Below are 18,410 nucleotides of genomic sequence, written 5' to 3'. Positions count from 1 at the left end.
CTTTGTTTTTCACATGGGACATGAACAGCGGTCTCCTGGGTGAAAATCCTGTGTGTGTTTGACCCAAACCTCCACCCCACCTCCTTCATATGTGGACTTTTTTTTGCTCTTCATACCATGTCACCTGACTTCCTCCTTTGCTCCTGTCATAACTACTGCAGCCACTAGAGGTCGCCGCCTAACAACGGAAACACACTAACTGAGTGTTTGAATATGTTTTCCACTTTCCCTCAACCTGTTAAGTTTGCTATCTAGGTGGTTTTGCATAGCTCATGACTCACTGATTGAAAATGAATGTGTTTGTTTCAGAGGCAGCGCTGCACAGATAAAGACCGAGCCTCAATGATCGATCAGTCCTTTCAGTCCAAATACTCTCTTGTTCCAGCTTCTCAAATATGAGGATTTCCTGCTTTTCTCTCCTGTATGTCATTGTAGGATGGTCAGGCTCAGAAACAGGAACCTCTCCTGCACCTGAAAAAAATTCCCTTCAGAAGACCTCTCTCATATGATTCCTCTGTGCTTCTCCCCCACTATGGCATGAATTGACCCTCATACAGCAACACCGTCTCCTGCACCCTGATAGGCGGTTGCTCCCCCACAATGCTCGCAATTCGCCAGTAGGTGGTGGTAGAGCGGTGGAGGTGTAAGCTTCAAAGGTGTGTGAGTGGCAAGGTTAAACCAAGCTAAAGAATGAGACATTACTGCCCTACTTTCACATGTTTACAACATCGACACCTTGTCGTGCATAAACAAGACTACGTGTCAGAAGGGATCTGCTCCAACTTTCATTAAGGAGGAACATGTAAGGGGCCATTGGGTTATTAGTTGCTTGGGCTCTTGCAGGGGTCATGTTCTTGTTGTGAAGCTTTTATTGATCCACCGCAATTTCATAGAAATAAGTGGTCCAATAAAGACTCCAGCACAGCAGCAGTTTCACCTGCTGTTCTGTTGCTTTCCTTGAACTCTTTGCAGCTTTTAAGGGCTCAGCCAGACTTGAAGTCAGTATATCAAACGTACATATTCATCTAAAACACATTATTTCAACAGGTCACGCTCACTTTATATTTCCTTTGCAAAACAAGGACCCCACACTGTAATTTAGACCCTGAGTGTCCAAGCTGCAGCATTCAAATGGTCCTTATGTGCTACTGAAATGAACCAGAGCCTCATGCACCTCCAACAGGGACTGAGAAATCCTCCTGAACCGGACTCAGCCCGTTCCACACCCGCACTCCCCCGTCCGTCCGAGTGATGGCGCTGGAATCAAAAGGCAAACTCAAAATTGGGGGGTCTCCAGCTCTGCCCGTGTCACATGGAAGCACAGTAGCTGAGCCGAGGGGATGCGAGTACAGATGGAGGGGGCTTGAGGGACTGTGGAGGAGAAGCCTGGCACTCGGAGATAATATTGGAGATACAGCGGCGGCGGCGGCAGAAAGGCAGGTCAGACGCTTCCCAGCCTCGCTTTCCGGCTGGGGGAGCAGAGGAGCGCGGACAGGGCGCACAAGGGGGTCAGCGGGCGCACGGAGGATGTCACATGCAATATGCTGCATTCGTGTTTTCTGAAGCCCAAGAAAGCCAAGTTATCGCCTTTGATCGATTATGCTCGCGGGGAGCGCCCGGTCCGTGCGGAAGCAGAAGGAAGCGACCAGGGTTGACGCTGCGCCTCCCAAAATCTCCGAGCCGAGTGAGTACGGGGATGCTATAGCGCAATGCTCTGTGCCTGTGGCTATGTGACAGGCTGGAGGGAGGGAGGGGAGGCGGTGGTGAGGGAGGGGGGCTCATTCATATATGCCTATAGATTGAGCTCGATAAGCCGCACACGCAGCCATGAACACAGCATCCTTTTTTCGCCCAGGGAAACGCAGCCCGCCGCGGTGCCTGTTTTTCTTTGTGCTGGCCCTGCCTTCGCTTCATTTGCACTGGTCATGCATTTAACACACAGACACGTGTGCACCCACCTCGGCGTTACTGCATTGCCTTTTGTGATTTAAGCCCCCAAATGAGCGGATTGATCAGAGAACTTCACTGTGATTTGACGCGAGGAAGGCGCAGGGAGCCTCCGACCGCGCGTTTTTTTCCGCGTAGCATCCCTGCCGACTGTGAAGCATAAAGATAATTAACGGTAGACCCTCCGTTAACATTCGCACCCCCTCCTTCCCTCCCCTCACTCACAAACAGAGGAGGGGGGGCTGGCTGGCTTTGTCGCGTAAGTTGCCAGCTGACCTCAGGGACGCAACATCCTTTACCATCCTCACTTTGATCTGGAAACGGATCGGAAACGCTTTGATGATTAGAGAAGAAAAGGAGGAGGAAAGAAAAAAATCTGTGGCGCTACAGGCTTAATGAAACAAACTGCATCCGCCTGAAATTCTCCATCATCTGTGACCACCTATACCTCCACCTGCACGGGCATTTTTTTTAACCCTCAAACGCGAGTTCACACCCTGCACGCTCAACGGCATCGTTTGAGTCCCGGTCTGTAACCTGTTGTCAGCATCACTGCAGTTTGAGGTGTCGGAGCCCAGAGGCGCGCCGAGCCGAACCGTCACCCAGTGTGTGATTGATGCCTGCTGAGTGGGTGCCATCATGAGCCACATGCATCCAGCCTGACTGACACACACACACACACACACGCAAACACACACACACACACACACACACACACACACACACACACACCAGCCCTTCATGGAGGATTCTGCTAAACAGATCCACAGTGGAAAAACATGATGGCTTCAACTTTAAGCGCCTCTCTTGTTCAGCCTGTTTCAAGGTCCCTCGCTCTGTCACAGCTGCTTTAAAGGATGTGAGCAATGTGATCACAAGGCGTCATAATTATTCTTTAATTTGCTCTGAATAATGTCAGGCGGTGTTTGTATCAGAGGCAGCGCTGCACAGATAAAGACCGAGCCTCAGCTTTCTTCCTCACAGGGGCATGGTTAATCGTTGTTGCAAGCAAACATTTGACCTAATTCACATTCTCACACAATAGCAGCCTCCTCTCTCCCTCTCTCTCTCCCCCATCTCTCTCCCTCATACACACACACACACACACTCATTGCTGTTATTTGTGTCACACAGAGGGTGAGGTTTTTGCTCCATATGAACTCCCAGGTGGTTTATCAAAACCTGAGCAGATTCGGCAGAGAGGCCGCTGCCGGCTGGCTGGCAGGGCTTGTCGAGAGGAGCTCCAGGATTATTAATAATGAACACACATGTAAATGCACTGCATGTTCCTAGAAAATTAAAAGCCTACTGGTATTTATTGCAACACTGTAGGGCTAAATGTGTCCCTAAAAGAGGCGTTTTTAGGAGGATTACACCGTAATTCCCTGTTTGACTCGTCAGGTGCCGTAAGCGGAGACCATTTTTCTATTGTTTGAAGCAGAGTTTGAGCTTTGTTTTGTTCAGAAAATGTTTTTTTTTTATTACTTAATTTTGATCTGATGATGTGATTGGCCAAATGTGACACCCAGCATGTGTCACGCTTCCTCTAAAGATGGTTAATGGTTGAGATTTGATCCAAGTCAACAGGTGACATGTTTTTTTCATTCATTCAGTCATCTGCGACTGCAAGAAACCATCGTTTTCTTGATCAATGGATGAATCTTTGGGTGTTTAAATCACCAGAAAAATCTCCCAAGCTCATGATGTGTTCAAATGTCTTGCATAGTTTAAAATCCAAGGAGTGTCAAATTAATGCAAGATGAAGAAAAGCAGCAAGTTCTCACATTTGAGGATATTGAATCATCAGATTTCAGAGCTGAAACAATTAGTCGATGAATCGATTAGTTGATCGAAAGACTAATTGGCTGTTTTGTTGCTCAATTTAGCATTTTCCAAACAAAAACATCATCCATCCTCTGGCTCTGGTGAATGTGTGGACTATCTGCTTTTCTGTCTTGATGTCATGATTGTGAGCTGAATATCTTTGGGGGTTTGAACTGTTGATCAGAAAAAATAAAGCAATAAGAAGATGCCACAGGGGAAACTTGTGACAGACATTTTACACTATGGTCTGATGTAACAGAATTGATGAATCGATTAATAGAGAAAAAAAGAGACTAATCAGTCACGGAAATGGCGAAATGACGATTAGCTAGAAAAATGACTTAAAAATGAATCATCAGAACAGTTGTAGATTCATTTTCTAAGCAGTTAATTGACTAATCGTCATTCACATAGCCTCTGATGCAAACAAAACCTTCATCCACTCATTCATTCACCGGTTTTGTCTCCTGTAGCCACAACAATCAGCTGACGAGTCGATAAGTCGAGTGACGGTAAAATAATCGGCACCTATTTGACAGTCGATTACTTGTTCAAGCCATTTTTAAAGTAAAAACACCAAAACTTCCTCAGTTCCAGCTCGTCACTGGTGACGTTCTGCTACTATTCGTTGTCTTATGTGATAATAAATTCAGTATCTTTTATATTTTGGACTGTTGCTCGAACAAAGCAGCACATTTGAACGCGTCCTTTTTCACTGTTCTCTAGAAGACAACAGACAGATTAATCAATAACAGAAACAATCTATAGCAGCTTCCTGTGTGTCCACTGAAGAAAGAAGACAAGAAATATACAAGGATTAAAGGGAAATCTGTCTTTTTTTATGCGCAGCAAAGCTCAAACATCCACTTATTAGCTTCTAGAGCTTTCAGACTCATCGTACAGTCGTCATTGCTGATGTGTTGTCAGATTAACGGTTTCCAAAGATGAAGAATGAACTTTTGTTTCTATTTTACTTTGTCTGGATTGGCTGAATGCTGCACGTGATCCACTAAAGAAAGCAGATATTAATGATCGATGATGCTCTAGTTTCCTCGCCACATATGGCTCCTTGTCAGCGTAAGCAGCCTTCTGGTCAGCGATGCCCGGCCGGGGCAACACCTGGCAAATCTGCACCTGCAGGTATTCGCTGGTAGTTTGTAATGAGCACACTGAGCGCTACAGGCGGTGTGTGTGTGTGTGTGTGTGTGTGTGGGGGGGGGGGGGGGCTCCGTGGCTGAGGGAGAGGGGGGCTTTGTTAAGCAGAACAGCAGCCGGGGGAGGGCCGTTTCTTGCTCTTGCTCTGAGCGCTACGTCCAATTGGTTGGCTCTGACGAGGCAGCTCTAGGGCCAGAGATTACACTGCAGTGCTGAGGCGTCACTCTGGCTGAACACCGCAGGCGGAGGCAGGGGGATAGAGGCAGAGAAGAATGGGTGGGGAGGTGTGGACACACTCATTGAGACAGGGGAAGGGAAAAAGGAAGGAGAGGGAGGCCGGGAAACCTCGTTGGGAAATGTGACAGGCTCGGCTCATCATCTGCTTTCAGCGTCTTCAAACACCTGCCACAGGACTCCCACGCATGTCTTCCTCCCCTCCTCGCTCTCCTTTCTTTTCCTCCACACCTAAACCTTTCCCCTTTCTTCTCCCTCATTACCCTCTCCATCTTCGCTCCTCGGCTCTGTTGTCACATCAGCACAGATATAATTACACTGACACTGTTGCAGCTGTAATTTAAATGATGGTTGAATCATAGGTGCGTGTGCTTCTTTAAATCCAGCGTAATATTTCAGACTGCTCACTCAGGTGTATGTCGGCGGAGCTGAAGCCCTGCTGGATAAATTAGTGACATTAAAAGCAGGTCACAGTGAAATCTTTGGCATGTTTGCTGGCTGCTGTTAAAATACACCAAACCGTTTTGACAGACATGCTGGGAAAACATGTTCACTGCTGCAGTCACTTTGTTAAGACATGCTCAAAAAAGTATGCAATTATGTTGGATATCCCGTGTTTGCAAACATGACTTTTTGATTGGTTATATTAATAGTAATTAACATGGGGTTCACTTGAATGAGGAAACAAAGGAGTTCTTCTCTGGTCAGGACGCCATGAACTCACAAAGAAAACTACAAGCAGTGAGCAAATATCTACCAAGACGTCCTCGTGTGAAATTTGGTGCAAATTGGATTTCATGCTGAGAACAGTTGGGTTCAAAGCTGGATCTACGAAAATAAATGCAAATCAGCCAAAGTCTGCAAAACTTCTAGCATGCAGAGCCTGATAAACACCTGTCTGGTCTCTGCTCTGTTTTAATAGAAAAGCAGATACATGAAATAAAAAAAGTCAGTCAAAGAATGTTGTCCGATCACTTCAAAAGAAAAGAAGAAACAGACCAAACAAACATTCACCAGAGAAAAGTGTAACGATAACATCAGCTTGCGGGCTCGATAGCTAATTATCTGCTCAGCTGTAGCACATTTAACAGCATGCAAACATACCTGGAAATGCCATTTTTTTCAGGTAAACTGTGGCACTCCTTCCTCTCCAATGCCACTAAAGCTGTCTGCCCACAAACTTAAATTGATGGGACTCCAGAGATAATGCATGCCACATCTGGAGGAGATTAATGTTGCAGGAGAATATTAGAAAGAGGCTGTTTTGATAAATAAAACATACAGGAAAGTAGTGTTGCATCTGGTCAGATGTGTGCTAAATCTAGCACGGTAAATAGCATGGTAGCTGGGTTGTCCAGAGTGCACGTGCAGCCTGTCTCTGTGAATACATTGGCAACACAGACAGAAGGAAAGGATAGGAAAGTAGGTTTCGCGTAAATCCAGCAAAATCAATCGCGATGGGGAGAGGCGTGGCCTAAATCACCAGACCAGGCTGGAATGTGGATACGTGTGCTGCAATCTGATTAAAGTTTGTGTAATTTTAGTGGGTGAGATCTCTCTGGGATTTGTTACTGAAGCATAATGAGCCCCAGTTTAAGTTTTGTTGAAATACAAGGTCATGAGGTGATGATTTTAGTGAAGAGGAGGCAAGAACGAAGAAGAGCTAACTAGCACTTCATGCTTGGGTGGTCTGAATCCTCATTAGGCCTAGCGAACTTTCCAGCTCACTGCTGCACTGATCAACTACTTGAGCTGCTTGTGATTGACGTCTCGGCCTCAGAAACTCCCACTGATGCGATGGCTTCTCCTAAAACAGCAGCGACGGTCTTGAGGTGTCCGTGCTTTGGCGAACCCTCAGAGAAGATCCACGTTGTTCTCCAGACTACAGACAAATTGTTAAAGTGATTTGGACGGTGCAGATTGAATTCTGTCTGGAAGGAAAGGACCTATGTGGAATCCAATACTAAAGCACGCTGTTCAAAGTGTCAGATTTGATCATTAGCGAGGAGGAGTGAGGAAGACATTGTCTAAATCTGTACTTAGAAACTGGATAAATACGAGAGAGGCATTTGGATCAGACATGTGCAGACGGCTGAATCAAAAACTACAGTTCAACAAGACTTTGGACAAACCCGGACGGTTTGTTTTCCCACAGTCTGCCGGACGGACAAAGCGACTCTCACATAAACACACATGAAAACACGCCATCACAGCAGACAGATGGCGTGATTTGACAGAGATTAGAACGCGCGTGTTGTTTGGTCTTTTTGCTCTCGCTGTGTTTTTACTGTTTATTTGAAACATATTACGCTGCCAAATGTTAAATTGTCTGGCAAGCGGCACGGAGTCGAGAAGAAGCGAGGAAGACGTTTCTGTCTGCTCGCTCTGCTTTCATACTCGTCTCCTTCACTGTGCCGGGCCACTGTGGCTGCTGGCATGTTCAGCCTCTCTGTGACTCACCGTACCGTCTCAATATGTATGTTTGTTCCTGTTTGAATGGTCGAAACCGAAGGAAATTTGGATTTATTCCGATGAATCGTCGATGAAGCCACCTGACAAACGGATCAGCACCAGATTCCCTGTGTTCAGATTTATGTTGTCTTGTTTATCCAGTTATAAAGCTGCTGTTAAACGTATAACTGTTGGATTCCGTTCAGTACTCGCTCACTTGTACGCTGCGTAGACCTAGATACCTGAATACCTTTGTTGGTGAGCAGGTATGCTGTTGATGTCGATGTAAGTGTGACACACAAAGCTCAGTAATCCTTCAAACAGAAGCAGAAGCACATGCCGGAGGCATAATGTCTGTTCACTTCACCGCTTCGGTGCTGGATGGGAATTCTCACTTTTCCTCTTTCCAAAGTGCCGCTTCCCTTCTGCTTCTTGCACCCTGAATAGTTCACATCTGGTTCTACTGGTTTGTTGACCTACTTAATGTTTTGTAAAGGTTAGATCATTTTGTAATCAAGCACCACTCTGTGCCCGCAGATCCCAGTGAGACCGTGGCACTTCCCTGCGTGCATGAGTTGTAAGGGTGTGAGTGAGAGTGTGTGAGAGCAAGTGAGCGCCAGCGCTCCCACATGGCCTCCATGCAGGACGGGCTGAACTTCACGGCTCCTCCCTACGGCAAGGTCCTGCTGCTGGGTGCTATCGCTGCTGCCTCAGCCTTTGTTGTCACGATCCTCATCGTGGTGCTCTGCGTGGGCTGCCAGAGGTGAGAGCAGAGCCGTGCACGCACACACACACACGGATACACACATATGCTCATTTGCATTTGCAGGACACTTTGAATATTTACACATGCACACACTGGAAAAAGTAGTTTAGTAAAAATACCAATAACAAAAACAACAATGTAAAAATATTTAAATTTTTTTTAAGTAAAAGTACAGTATTATCAGCACAATGTACTAAAAGTAACTAAAGTAAAGGTACTGCAGTAAAATGTCCCCTGTGACTGACACTATTATTAGTTTGTTGATACTGATGCATCCGTGTAGCAGTATTTCACTGTTGTAGCTCTTTGAGGTGAAGCTAGTTTTAATTACTTTATATAATTAGTAGTTCAGTGGTTCCCAACTGAGGGGTCGTGCCCCTCTGAAGGGACACAAAATAAATCTGTGGGGTCATGAGATGATTAATGTTGGAGGAAAGAAGACAAAACAAAGTCATCTATATTTCACCTCCTCTGACGTTTAAGCATCTGAAGTTCAGATTAGAAATCACTCGTTCACAACAACTCACAGACGTCTGAACTTAGACAAGGGAGCCCGACTACACGCTGATTTCTCATAAGAGCTCACAAGCCAAAAAAAGGTTTAACTCTTAACAATTAATTGTATTTTATAAGCTTATCGTGTGATGTTTAATGGAAAATATTAATCTGAAAAGTATCTAGTAACTTCAGCTGTAATGGAGTAGAGGTGTAAAGTAGCAAAAAATAGAAATACTCAAGGAAAGTACAAGTACCACAAAATTGTACTTGAGTGAATGTACTTAGTGACTCTCCACCACAGGCACGCAGATATGCAAATACACTCCTTATTTCCCTCCCTCTGTCACACACACACACATACACAAACACACACACACACAGTCATAAGATGACTCAGACACACATGGACAATGAGTCAAACTCTGCACACGCACAAGCACACGCGAGTGCATCACTGTCGTAAGTGTCAACCTGTGTGACAGAGCGGTTGTGTTTACCACAGGAAGGGGAAGACACACAATGTTCCCGGCGAGGGTGGAAAACACCGTCTCATGGACATGGTAGGTATCACACTCCTCCGTGTTTTGTTTGTGTTGCAGCAGAGGTAGCTGAAGCAACTCAATTCACCAGGGAACAATATCATTCAGAGGACACCTCTTCGGTCTTAATTACTGTTTAACTGGCCCTGTGTGTGTGTTTGTGTGTGTGTGTGTGTGTTTTTGTGTTGTCAGGGTATACTCAGGCAGTCGAAGCTGCGGTCCATCAGTAAATCAGACACTGAGATGAACAAGATGAACTGCAATGGCAAAAGTGAGTGCATCTTTCACATGCAAATACTGACCCGTGTGCTCTGAACTGTACCTCACCGGAGAAAACCTTGTATCTCCTATATGGGACTAAACAGGCTTTTCTTATTTTAGCTGCATGACAAAGCACTTGGAAAGCATTTTGGGGGAATTTTGAGCTTGAAAGCATGAAAATCACAAACAATGGAGATGCAAGGTTTTTTTACCCTACGGAATCAGTGTAATCCGTGACATGGCAGAAATGGAAAATCGATTGGAAAATTTAGCGGCAGATCAATAGCATGGCAAGTAAATGCATGAATGCGAGACAAATAAATTGAACTGTAGCGTGCCCTGATTTGGCCTCATCCTCGTTCATTAACACCAGGCCTGGAGTCCAAAAAACAGCAGAATGACCCCTAATGACAAACGTTTAGGTGGATGTTTACGACGGCGTCGACCTCACGCTTTTCTCCACGTGTGCCGTATCTAATCCGGCCCCGAATTCATGCCAAACCTTCCTGTACGAAGAATTAAGGATGCTTTAGGGGAGAAGTCTACCCTAAAACAGAATTCACATCCCATTTCCAGCTCAGCCTGATTCCACTGGACTGTTCAGTCTTGATTTGTGAACATGCCTCCTTCTCTCTCTCAAAGACCGAAATCAGAGAGCCAAGACGAGTCCTGGAGCTCCATCGTGACAGTCGACAGGGAACTGTGTTTGTGGGCACTGTGACAGTAGCCTGAGACGGTTTGAAGAAATATAAGCATATGTCCTGCTTCATACTTGTCCCGCTTCCACTGCAGTGGAATGAAGTCCATTTGGACGCATTTTCTCAAACAGAAACGTCAGCTCCCAGTTTACTGTCCGCTCTGGATTTTCTCTTATTAGTGAGATGTTTAGTCATGTTCACAAATGTTTGCTCAAGTGTCCAGTGCGAGAGGAGGAAGTGAGTTCTGTTTTATGGTGGGCATCTTGTATGTGGCCTGTATGTGCCCTGAAGAGGCACCTAAAAAGAAGCGTCCGGCCTGCACGGACCTTCTGCGGCTGCTCAGCTGCCGGTCTAACTCTGACCTCCGTTCTCAAGGCAGGCAGCTTCCCCAGATCCCGTCTGGGACTGGAGAGGACGGAGAGCACACTTACTCAGAAGTGGGCCGACGCTCCTCCACCACACGTACTGACGATGCCCTCTACGCCATGGTAGGCAGGGCCGGGCAGACGGACACTCCGGCCCCTCCGGCCGTCCCTGCCAACACCCCGGCTCCCCCGGACCCAGATGGGGATGTGGAAGGAGGGCTGCCCGAACCAGAGGCCCAGGTCATGAGCCCCCCTCACCCTCCGGAGACGGCCGAGTACGCCTGTGTCAGGAAGCTGAGGAAGGCCGACAAGGCGCCCCAAAAGAGGGACAGCGGGACGGATATGGGGGAGCCTCCGGCGCCGCCTCCACGACACGCCCCGCCGTCGCACCCCGCCCCTCCTCCACCACACCCTCACAGCACAAAGTTGCCCCGTAGAAACGTGGATGCCTTCAACGTCCCATCATTCCCAAAGGTTGGTTTTTTAAAAACTGTCTACAAAAAGCTCTTGAACATTGAAGTCTGTACATTGTTGCAGTAGTTACACAAGGATAAGGTACACTTCCTAATAGGCTACTCCAGAGCTTTCAACTGCATCTCATCTCCATGACAACTGGGTGTATGAGATGCAACTGAAAGCTCTGGAAAAAGCTAGTAAGTGGACCTTAAGTTCAGACAACATAAAGTTGTTGTCTGGGTTGAATTTGGTTGAAACATTGTGCTGTTTTTATATCTGTAAGTAACTTTTAACCTTTAGAACAGATAATTTCAGGTCATTGACAGATAATTGTTTCAGGGGGTGAGGATTAGATCAGGTCTTGAGATTAGTGGGTCACCAGAGGTCTGACCGGAGCAGTAGATGAGATCATACAAAGCAGATTAAGGTTAATGCCTGGTCCACGCATGCATGGGTGTTTTCAAAATGTAGCTTTTCTATATGTTCTGGCTTTTCATACGAATGCAGTTTAAGGGCACTAAACATTTTTTTGCTTGTGACAGCAGAGCGTGCGCCGCTATCCTCTTTGTTTACTGTAGGATTGGACCTCTAGTTGCAGGTAGCCTACCAGTAAAGGCTTCTGATTGGCCGTCATATATTGCTGTATTGCTGTTGGCTCTTCTGCTCAGTTGTGTTTTTGCATTTTCATGTGGATGGGGATTTTTTTGAGAATGAAGGAGATAAAACTAAAAAAAATAGCTGTGTTTGTGTGGTCAATGCCTCATGCTCTGACTCTCCTCACAGTGTGGCTCTATGGTTGACGATGTTGGCCTGTCATTCAGTCCGTCAGCCACTTTGGTCCAGACTGACCACCATGAGGCTGACTTTTGTGGTTTTTCGTGAAACATCTTAGCCACCAAAAGCAATAGATTGACATTAAATCCGGTACAGACCTTCATGCTCTCCCTCTGGGTGAACTGATATAACTTTGCAGAATTCTCTGACTTTTCAACAAGCGCCATCATCAGGTCACAATTTTGATTTGTCAAGCAAATGTTAGCATGTTAGCACGCCAAATTGAGATGGTGAACAGGGTGAAAGCATTACCTTTTGAACGTGTTAGCGCTGTCACTGTGAATATTAGCATTTAGCTCAAAGCACTGCTGTGCCCACAGTCTCACAGGGCTGCTAGCATGATTGTAGATCATTAGCAGGCGTTCAGACTAAAAACAGTGGGGCAGTAAAAATATAGCATATTCATTACATATATGAATGCAGTGCCTTGCTAAATGACTGTGTTGTGCCGGGTTAAACCTTCTTGCTGGATGACGTTGCGGTTTTCCTCCTCTGGGTCAATGGACTGGCCTCAAGCAGGCTGCTTTTTCATGCCTGGCTAGAGTCTGTCTGCAGGCGGCCTCGTTTGTGGTGTTGTATGACATTAATATGCAGTTTGTAGTCCAGGTACAGTGGAGAGCATTTCCTGTCAGATCAGATGCTGCAGAGGATCTACACGGTTGTAATTGTGCCAGTGTTGCAGTTTTCTCTGCACTCGGCTACATCATGCGTGGCGCTGTGATACGTTTGCACTTGTGTACACATTGCTGTGAAGTCTGGGCAGCGAACTGTGTTTATTTGTCGAAGAGTTTTCGGCGATATTTCTGCTCTCAGCAGTGTCACCTCCTCCATATGTTCGCAGCAGCAGGAGCGGAGGCAGCCTCTATGCTTTCACTGTGGCTATAAGGCTTTGTGCTCCCCTCCAGGTGACAGTGGGAGGCCATTTGCTGCCCTGTGTGAGGTCAGCCAGGTCGTGCTCTCTGCTGTGACCTGAGTTCAGTAACACACACAGTTCACAGGCTTACATGTGTACGCAGGCTGCTCACAGGGCTGCTCACCGCTGATTTTCCTGTGGATGACGCAACATGTTGAAATTGAGTCATCCAGAATATAAGCACATGGTTCCTCACGTTAGAAGCTCCACCTTCCAGGGAAAATCTTTTCAATTCTGTATGAAATCCATGCAGCACGTTTCTAATGCCAGCTCTGTGCTGCTACACTTCTCTTTAATTTGTCCTTTATGAACCCCACTGGGCCTGAGTATAAAATGCCGTTTTTATATCCGCAAATACTCAAAGAAGACATGCATGAACATGAGCTCTGCCCCTGAATGTAATTTCTTGTTCTGTTGACAGGAAGTGATGTTTATGGGCAATGGGGAGCAGTACATCTGGAAGCCTCCTGAGGATGAGGAGATGCTCATGCACCAAAATAAAGCCCCAGGACCGTTGGGTGCTCACACAGTGGAGAACATACAGCCGCCTGCTGCTGTGGTGAGCGAGGATTCCTCAGTCTGTGCATCAGCCTGCATCCGCCCTTTGGTTTATTTGATTACTGTGTTGAAGCTCCCTAATCCTACTGTTCCCCTTTAATTTAATATTAGGTATCTTTATTATGAGACAAAACATCTTTGCACATTGTTTTACAGCATTCATATTCTGCATCTGCTTGCGCACCACTTCAAATATTATCACTCTTTAACTGATTTAATCCAGATTGTGCGGCTCAGTGCATTTGAGTCACAGAGCTAAGCACCCATTTTTGTGAAAAAACACGTAATAGTGATATCCTGCGATCTTTTAAAAACCCATAACGTCGTTTAACAAATGTACAGCTGTCCTGGAGGCATTTCAAGACTCCTCAAAGACTATTCTAACCCTCCGAATGAAAAGAAATATTCATTCTGCTGCACAATAAAAAAGATGATTAACTCGATTTCATAATTCAGACAAAGACGGTAGCTGCGAGGATGTGTCCTTGTTCAGTTTGGACATGATATCATCTGTCACAGGCCTATATTGATATTATTTTCTATGATTTCTTATTGTCTTGTAAAATAATGCTTTTCTCATGTTGGAAAAATGAGGAAGGAATACTTTCCTTTTATGGATCCCTGGATAGGAAATTTTCAGGGGTGGTGGGTGCAAGAGGGATGAACCCAAATGCAGACAAAAGCAGGCAGTCAGGATCAGGTCAGCAGTTTAATGAGAAGTAACCCTGCAGTGTCACAAGGCAAACTAGGGTCAAAACCAGGAAGCAAACAAATCTAAAACGGAGCAGCAGGAAAGGAAACAGCCAAAACACAGAAGTCAGGCAGTTAAAAACAGGCACCAGATACAGATAACAAGGTGTTGACTCTTCAGTTCAGAGGCTAAAGAGTCAAAATGTAGAACACAAGGTTCTGACTTAACAATCTGGCAAGGAGCCAAGGAAGCAGACCTGCAAATGTGGTGAGAGGCTTATGATGCAGGTGAGAAGGAGGGCGGGAAGTCCAGGGAAGTGAGAACAGGTGTGTGTGGTTGGGTGGGGCAGTCAGGTGATGGGGAAAGGAGAGGAAGTCGGAGGGCATCTGGTGGATAAGTGGAGAACAGCACCAAAGCATCTGGGAGAACAGAGATGTGGCTGGAAATAAGAGTTGCAGCCTTTTTATTGTGCAGCAGACAATGTTTAAAAAATAATAAAAATGTTTTGGGAAAGATGCTTATTATTAACCTGGCTAACAGTTTCCCCTTGTTTCCAGTCTTTATGCTAAGCTACGCTAATCAGCTGCTGACTGCAGCTTCATATTTAATGAACACACACACACAGAGTGGTGGGTTTCTTTACTGCCTTTAGTCTCAGTCATGTGTTGTTCCGCTGCAGGTGGCCGAGATGTACTCGAAGGTGTGTAAACCTGCAAAGAAGAAGAGAGCTGTGCCTGGGTCTCCTCCAGCCAATCCTGGATTCCGGACCTTGGGTCGTGGTGACCGGGACCGAGATCGGGATGGGGGGTTTAGCGTAGTGGTCAAACCCCAGACGTGGGCCCTTCAGGAGGGCAAAGCAGTTGGAGGGCCCCTTGACGACCACTGCTATGAGTCCATCGGGACGGAGGAGTGCGATCTGGCCTATGAGAACCTGGAAGGTGGAGGCGCCTGGAAGCGAGAGAGGCCCCCCAACACGTGTGCCACCCTGCGGCCGAGGAGGAAGAAAGCCCAGCAGCCCTTGCAGCAGCAGCAGCCCCCTCCGCCGCCGCCCACGCAGCAGACCCCCAAGTTACAGCACCTGCCCGCCAAAGCCCTGCTGCTGCCGGGGGAGAACCTGTACGAGAGCATCGGCGACCTGAAGCAGGGCTCCGCCACCTCCAGCACCACCACCATCTTCACTTTCAACGACGGCATGGAGATGTATGTAACAGGGCTCTGAGGCGGCGGCTGCACTGTGACCCCTATCCTTCCAACACAAGGAGCTGAGCTAACACCACAAGGAGTGACGGCTGAGCCCCTGTCATGCTCACCCACACATACTGTTTACATTCAAGTCATAACATCATGCCTTTCACAGGTCCGGAGGCCTTGGGGCAATAATGTTGACCTGTTATGACCTGGGCTGAATGCAAAGTCCAATCTATAAACCTTATAAGGAATCCAAAGGTAGTGAATAATAAATGAGCACAAGACCGTTGCAGAGCAATCTGTAGGTAACAGTAGCACTTCTATTTTACTGATACATATGTGCAAAGCACAATAAAGTAAGAAGCCTAAATTCTTCCTCAATTCTCGCGGGTTTACCTGGTCCTAGCAGGACTTGTATTTGGGGAACAGGCACAGCATTGTGTGAAATCTTTTGGTAGCACTTAGTCTGTCATGAACAGGCCTTCCCTGTAGTTGGTCAAGATGTGATTCAGGACAGAATTGAAATGATAGAAAGGAATTACTAATCAAAATACTTGAAAGCTCAGGGACCAAGAGAATCAATTATGAGAGTATTATAACAAAAATTGCACACATTTTGCATTCCTCCTAAAAGCTTCGACTAATTTAGAGCATTCTCATATTTAAAAACCGACCGGATACTTCCCTCCGTCATGTTTTGTTTCATCTTACATGGACTGAACACTGTCTCCACTGCCGTCTGTAAATGAAGTGTTTTACTTTGTTGATCCTGTTTCTGCACTTTGCCTGCTACAAGTTGCATGCTAAAAAAAGTGAAAAAAAAAGACAAAAAATCAAGCACTGTCATGTGGTACCTCTATATGAATGTTTTCTTTTCTATTGTCGTTGGTTGTTTATTTATTTTTAGTGTGTTGCTTTATTTCTCTGTAGAGCACAAAGCCAGATAGATTGAGGATGTCTTTGGCTCAGTGGGACTCTGTGCAGCAGAGGGGAGAGTTAATTTCTCTCATCCTCGGCCTGCCACACACACAGTACAGATGAATCAACGCTGAAGAGAACTGCTCGAGTCCTGAAGGTGGAGACAGTCCACTCAACCCCACCCTCCCCCCCACGCCCCCCTCTGTGCTCAGTCCTCACTCATATCTGTGGAGCGTTCATCTACAATAGTCCCTGCCTTGTGGTCATATGAATCTGCTTGGGTTTCACCATAGTGCAGCTTGGAAAGCTACAGTAGAACTGATGTGTATTAGCAAACGTCATGTCTCATCGTCACTCCATCGATGAACACTCTCTCTGTTATCAGTGTTAAAAATATTGCAGAAATGACAAAAATGTGAAGCAAACGGTTCGCTACGCAGCAGAGCATCACCCTGAGGGTAACACACTCAAAATTGCATCTGAATCCCGGACAGTAACGATGATTTCATTTGACCAAATATCCCCAGCAAACAATGTGATTATACTGTATGTTGATGCAATGTGTATGTACATTACAAAAGAGAAAGAATAATAAATATATCATCAGTGTCAAGAAATCTATCTTTTTCTATTATGTTTAATTGTGTTTTGGAATGACTTATCTTGTGACACAAACTGCAAAACAGCTGCAATGTAAATTTCAGTGTATTCTGTTTGTTGTTTTTGAAGCCATGAAGCTACGGTGTGTTCTTGGAAAGCCCAGCTAAGTTAAATGTGGCAGCTAATGTTGTGTGTTTGCTATTCAGACTACAGGGTCTTGTACTCAGAAGCGTGTAATTAAGTGCTAAGTGCAAAAGATTGTAATGTTTTATATCAAGATTACTATTCATGAAATGTCAGTCAAGTTTATACTTTTGTAATAAAGTGGCACTTTAAAAAAAAAGATGTTTTATCTCATAGTGTCAGTTATTAAAATTGAGAGGAAGCAGAATTCGCTGAGTGACGCTGATGACGACCTTCTGTCAGGCCTAAATATCACCACTTTGCCATCTACCAGGCGGATCAAAGACTCTTTCTTTAATGCAAACCTTTTTCTCTGATCTCTAAAGCTGCCTGTAGATTTGTGTCTTCAGTCCAATCAAAGCAAAGAAAAATCTTAACATACCTACAATCTTAGGGTCAAATTAATTGATTAATATTTTTTTAAAATGGGCAATATTTTCATATTTTATATCTAAGGCGTGCTTCTATTGTCCCTTGCTTCTTTTGTGTACAACCTTACAACCTCATTTCACAAGGAGCATGAGTGTGTATGTGCATGTGTGTGTTGTGTGTGTGAGTAGCCTTCCCATGTTTTTTTTATCTGTATGAATGTCTGTGTGCACGTGCACAGAGTAGCAGGGTCTGCGTCTGAGTAGCTGTGGATTGGGGGGGGGGGGGGAGAGAGGAAAAAAAAATAGGTCACCCCTTAAAACAAAAAGCTTGCAGTCAACATCGCAACCGTCTGCTGAATTTTCATTGGCGGGCTTGTCTCCATGGTAACAGGTTAACCTTGAGGCAGTAGTCACATGGGCGAGCGAGTCTTCTGCTGTCTTGGAGAATACAGCGTGCGTCGTATGACATCCGTGATCACAGTGTCACCCGCTCGGTGAGGAGCTATCATACGAAAACAAAACAAAACACAAACCCCCCCGCCCGAAACAAACGTGCAGGAGCGGGAGATGCTGTAGGTGTGGAGGCGATCCAACATTCACAGCTTACGTGATGTGTTAATCTCACTGTGAGGAGCATGAATGACTGAATAAATGCATGAATGAAGGCTGCCAGATTCGCAGAAGGTGCGCGGCAGTGAGAAGACACAGGATCAGAGAGCGAGGAGCGATCAGCACAAACCGGCTGGAGAATCATTGAATGGCCGAGCAGGAGCACGAGGTGTGTTTGTGTTTGGAGGAAACAGTGTGAACACGACAGGGAGGGAAAACTAGGAGGCTCGAGGTTTTTATTGCTCATTTTGTAACCCTGAAATCACATTTATACGATGATCTTACACGTTGTTAGCTGAGCATTAACAGCCTACATTCTGCACCAGATCAGGCAGAGTAATGAAGCACGAG

The 18,410-nt window shown here is 45.8% G+C and overlaps 1 protein-coding gene across 1 annotated transcript; it reads left to right on the top strand.

Annotated features, from left to right (window-relative positions):
• The first annotated feature begins 1,448 nt into the window (after positions 1 to 1,448).
• Positions 1,449 to 17,189, top strand: si:dkey-70p6.1 (uncharacterized protein LOC570575 homolog). Its single transcript, XM_041946421.1, has 7 exons — positions 1,449 to 1,684; positions 8,149 to 8,374; positions 9,378 to 9,435; positions 9,607 to 9,685; positions 10,749 to 11,212; positions 13,363 to 13,500; positions 14,870 to 17,189. The coding sequence occupies exons 2-7, from the start codon at positions 8,241 to 8,243 to the stop codon at positions 15,407 to 15,409; spliced, it is 1,413 nt and encodes a 470-aa protein (XP_041802355.1). The 5' UTR covers positions 1,449 to 1,684; positions 8,149 to 8,240; the 3' UTR covers positions 15,410 to 17,189.
• The last annotated feature ends 1,221 nt before the right edge of the window (positions 17,190 to 18,410 follow it).

The sequence above is a fragment of the Chelmon rostratus genome, chromosome 10 (genome assembly GCF_017976325.1).
Source record: "Chelmon rostratus isolate fCheRos1 chromosome 10, fCheRos1.pri, whole genome shotgun sequence".
NCBI lineage: Eukaryota > Metazoa > Chordata > Actinopteri > Chaetodontiformes > Chaetodontidae > Chelmon > Chelmon rostratus.
Note: the sequence above shows the minus strand (reverse complement) of the source record. Positions and strands in the feature narration are given on the sequence as shown.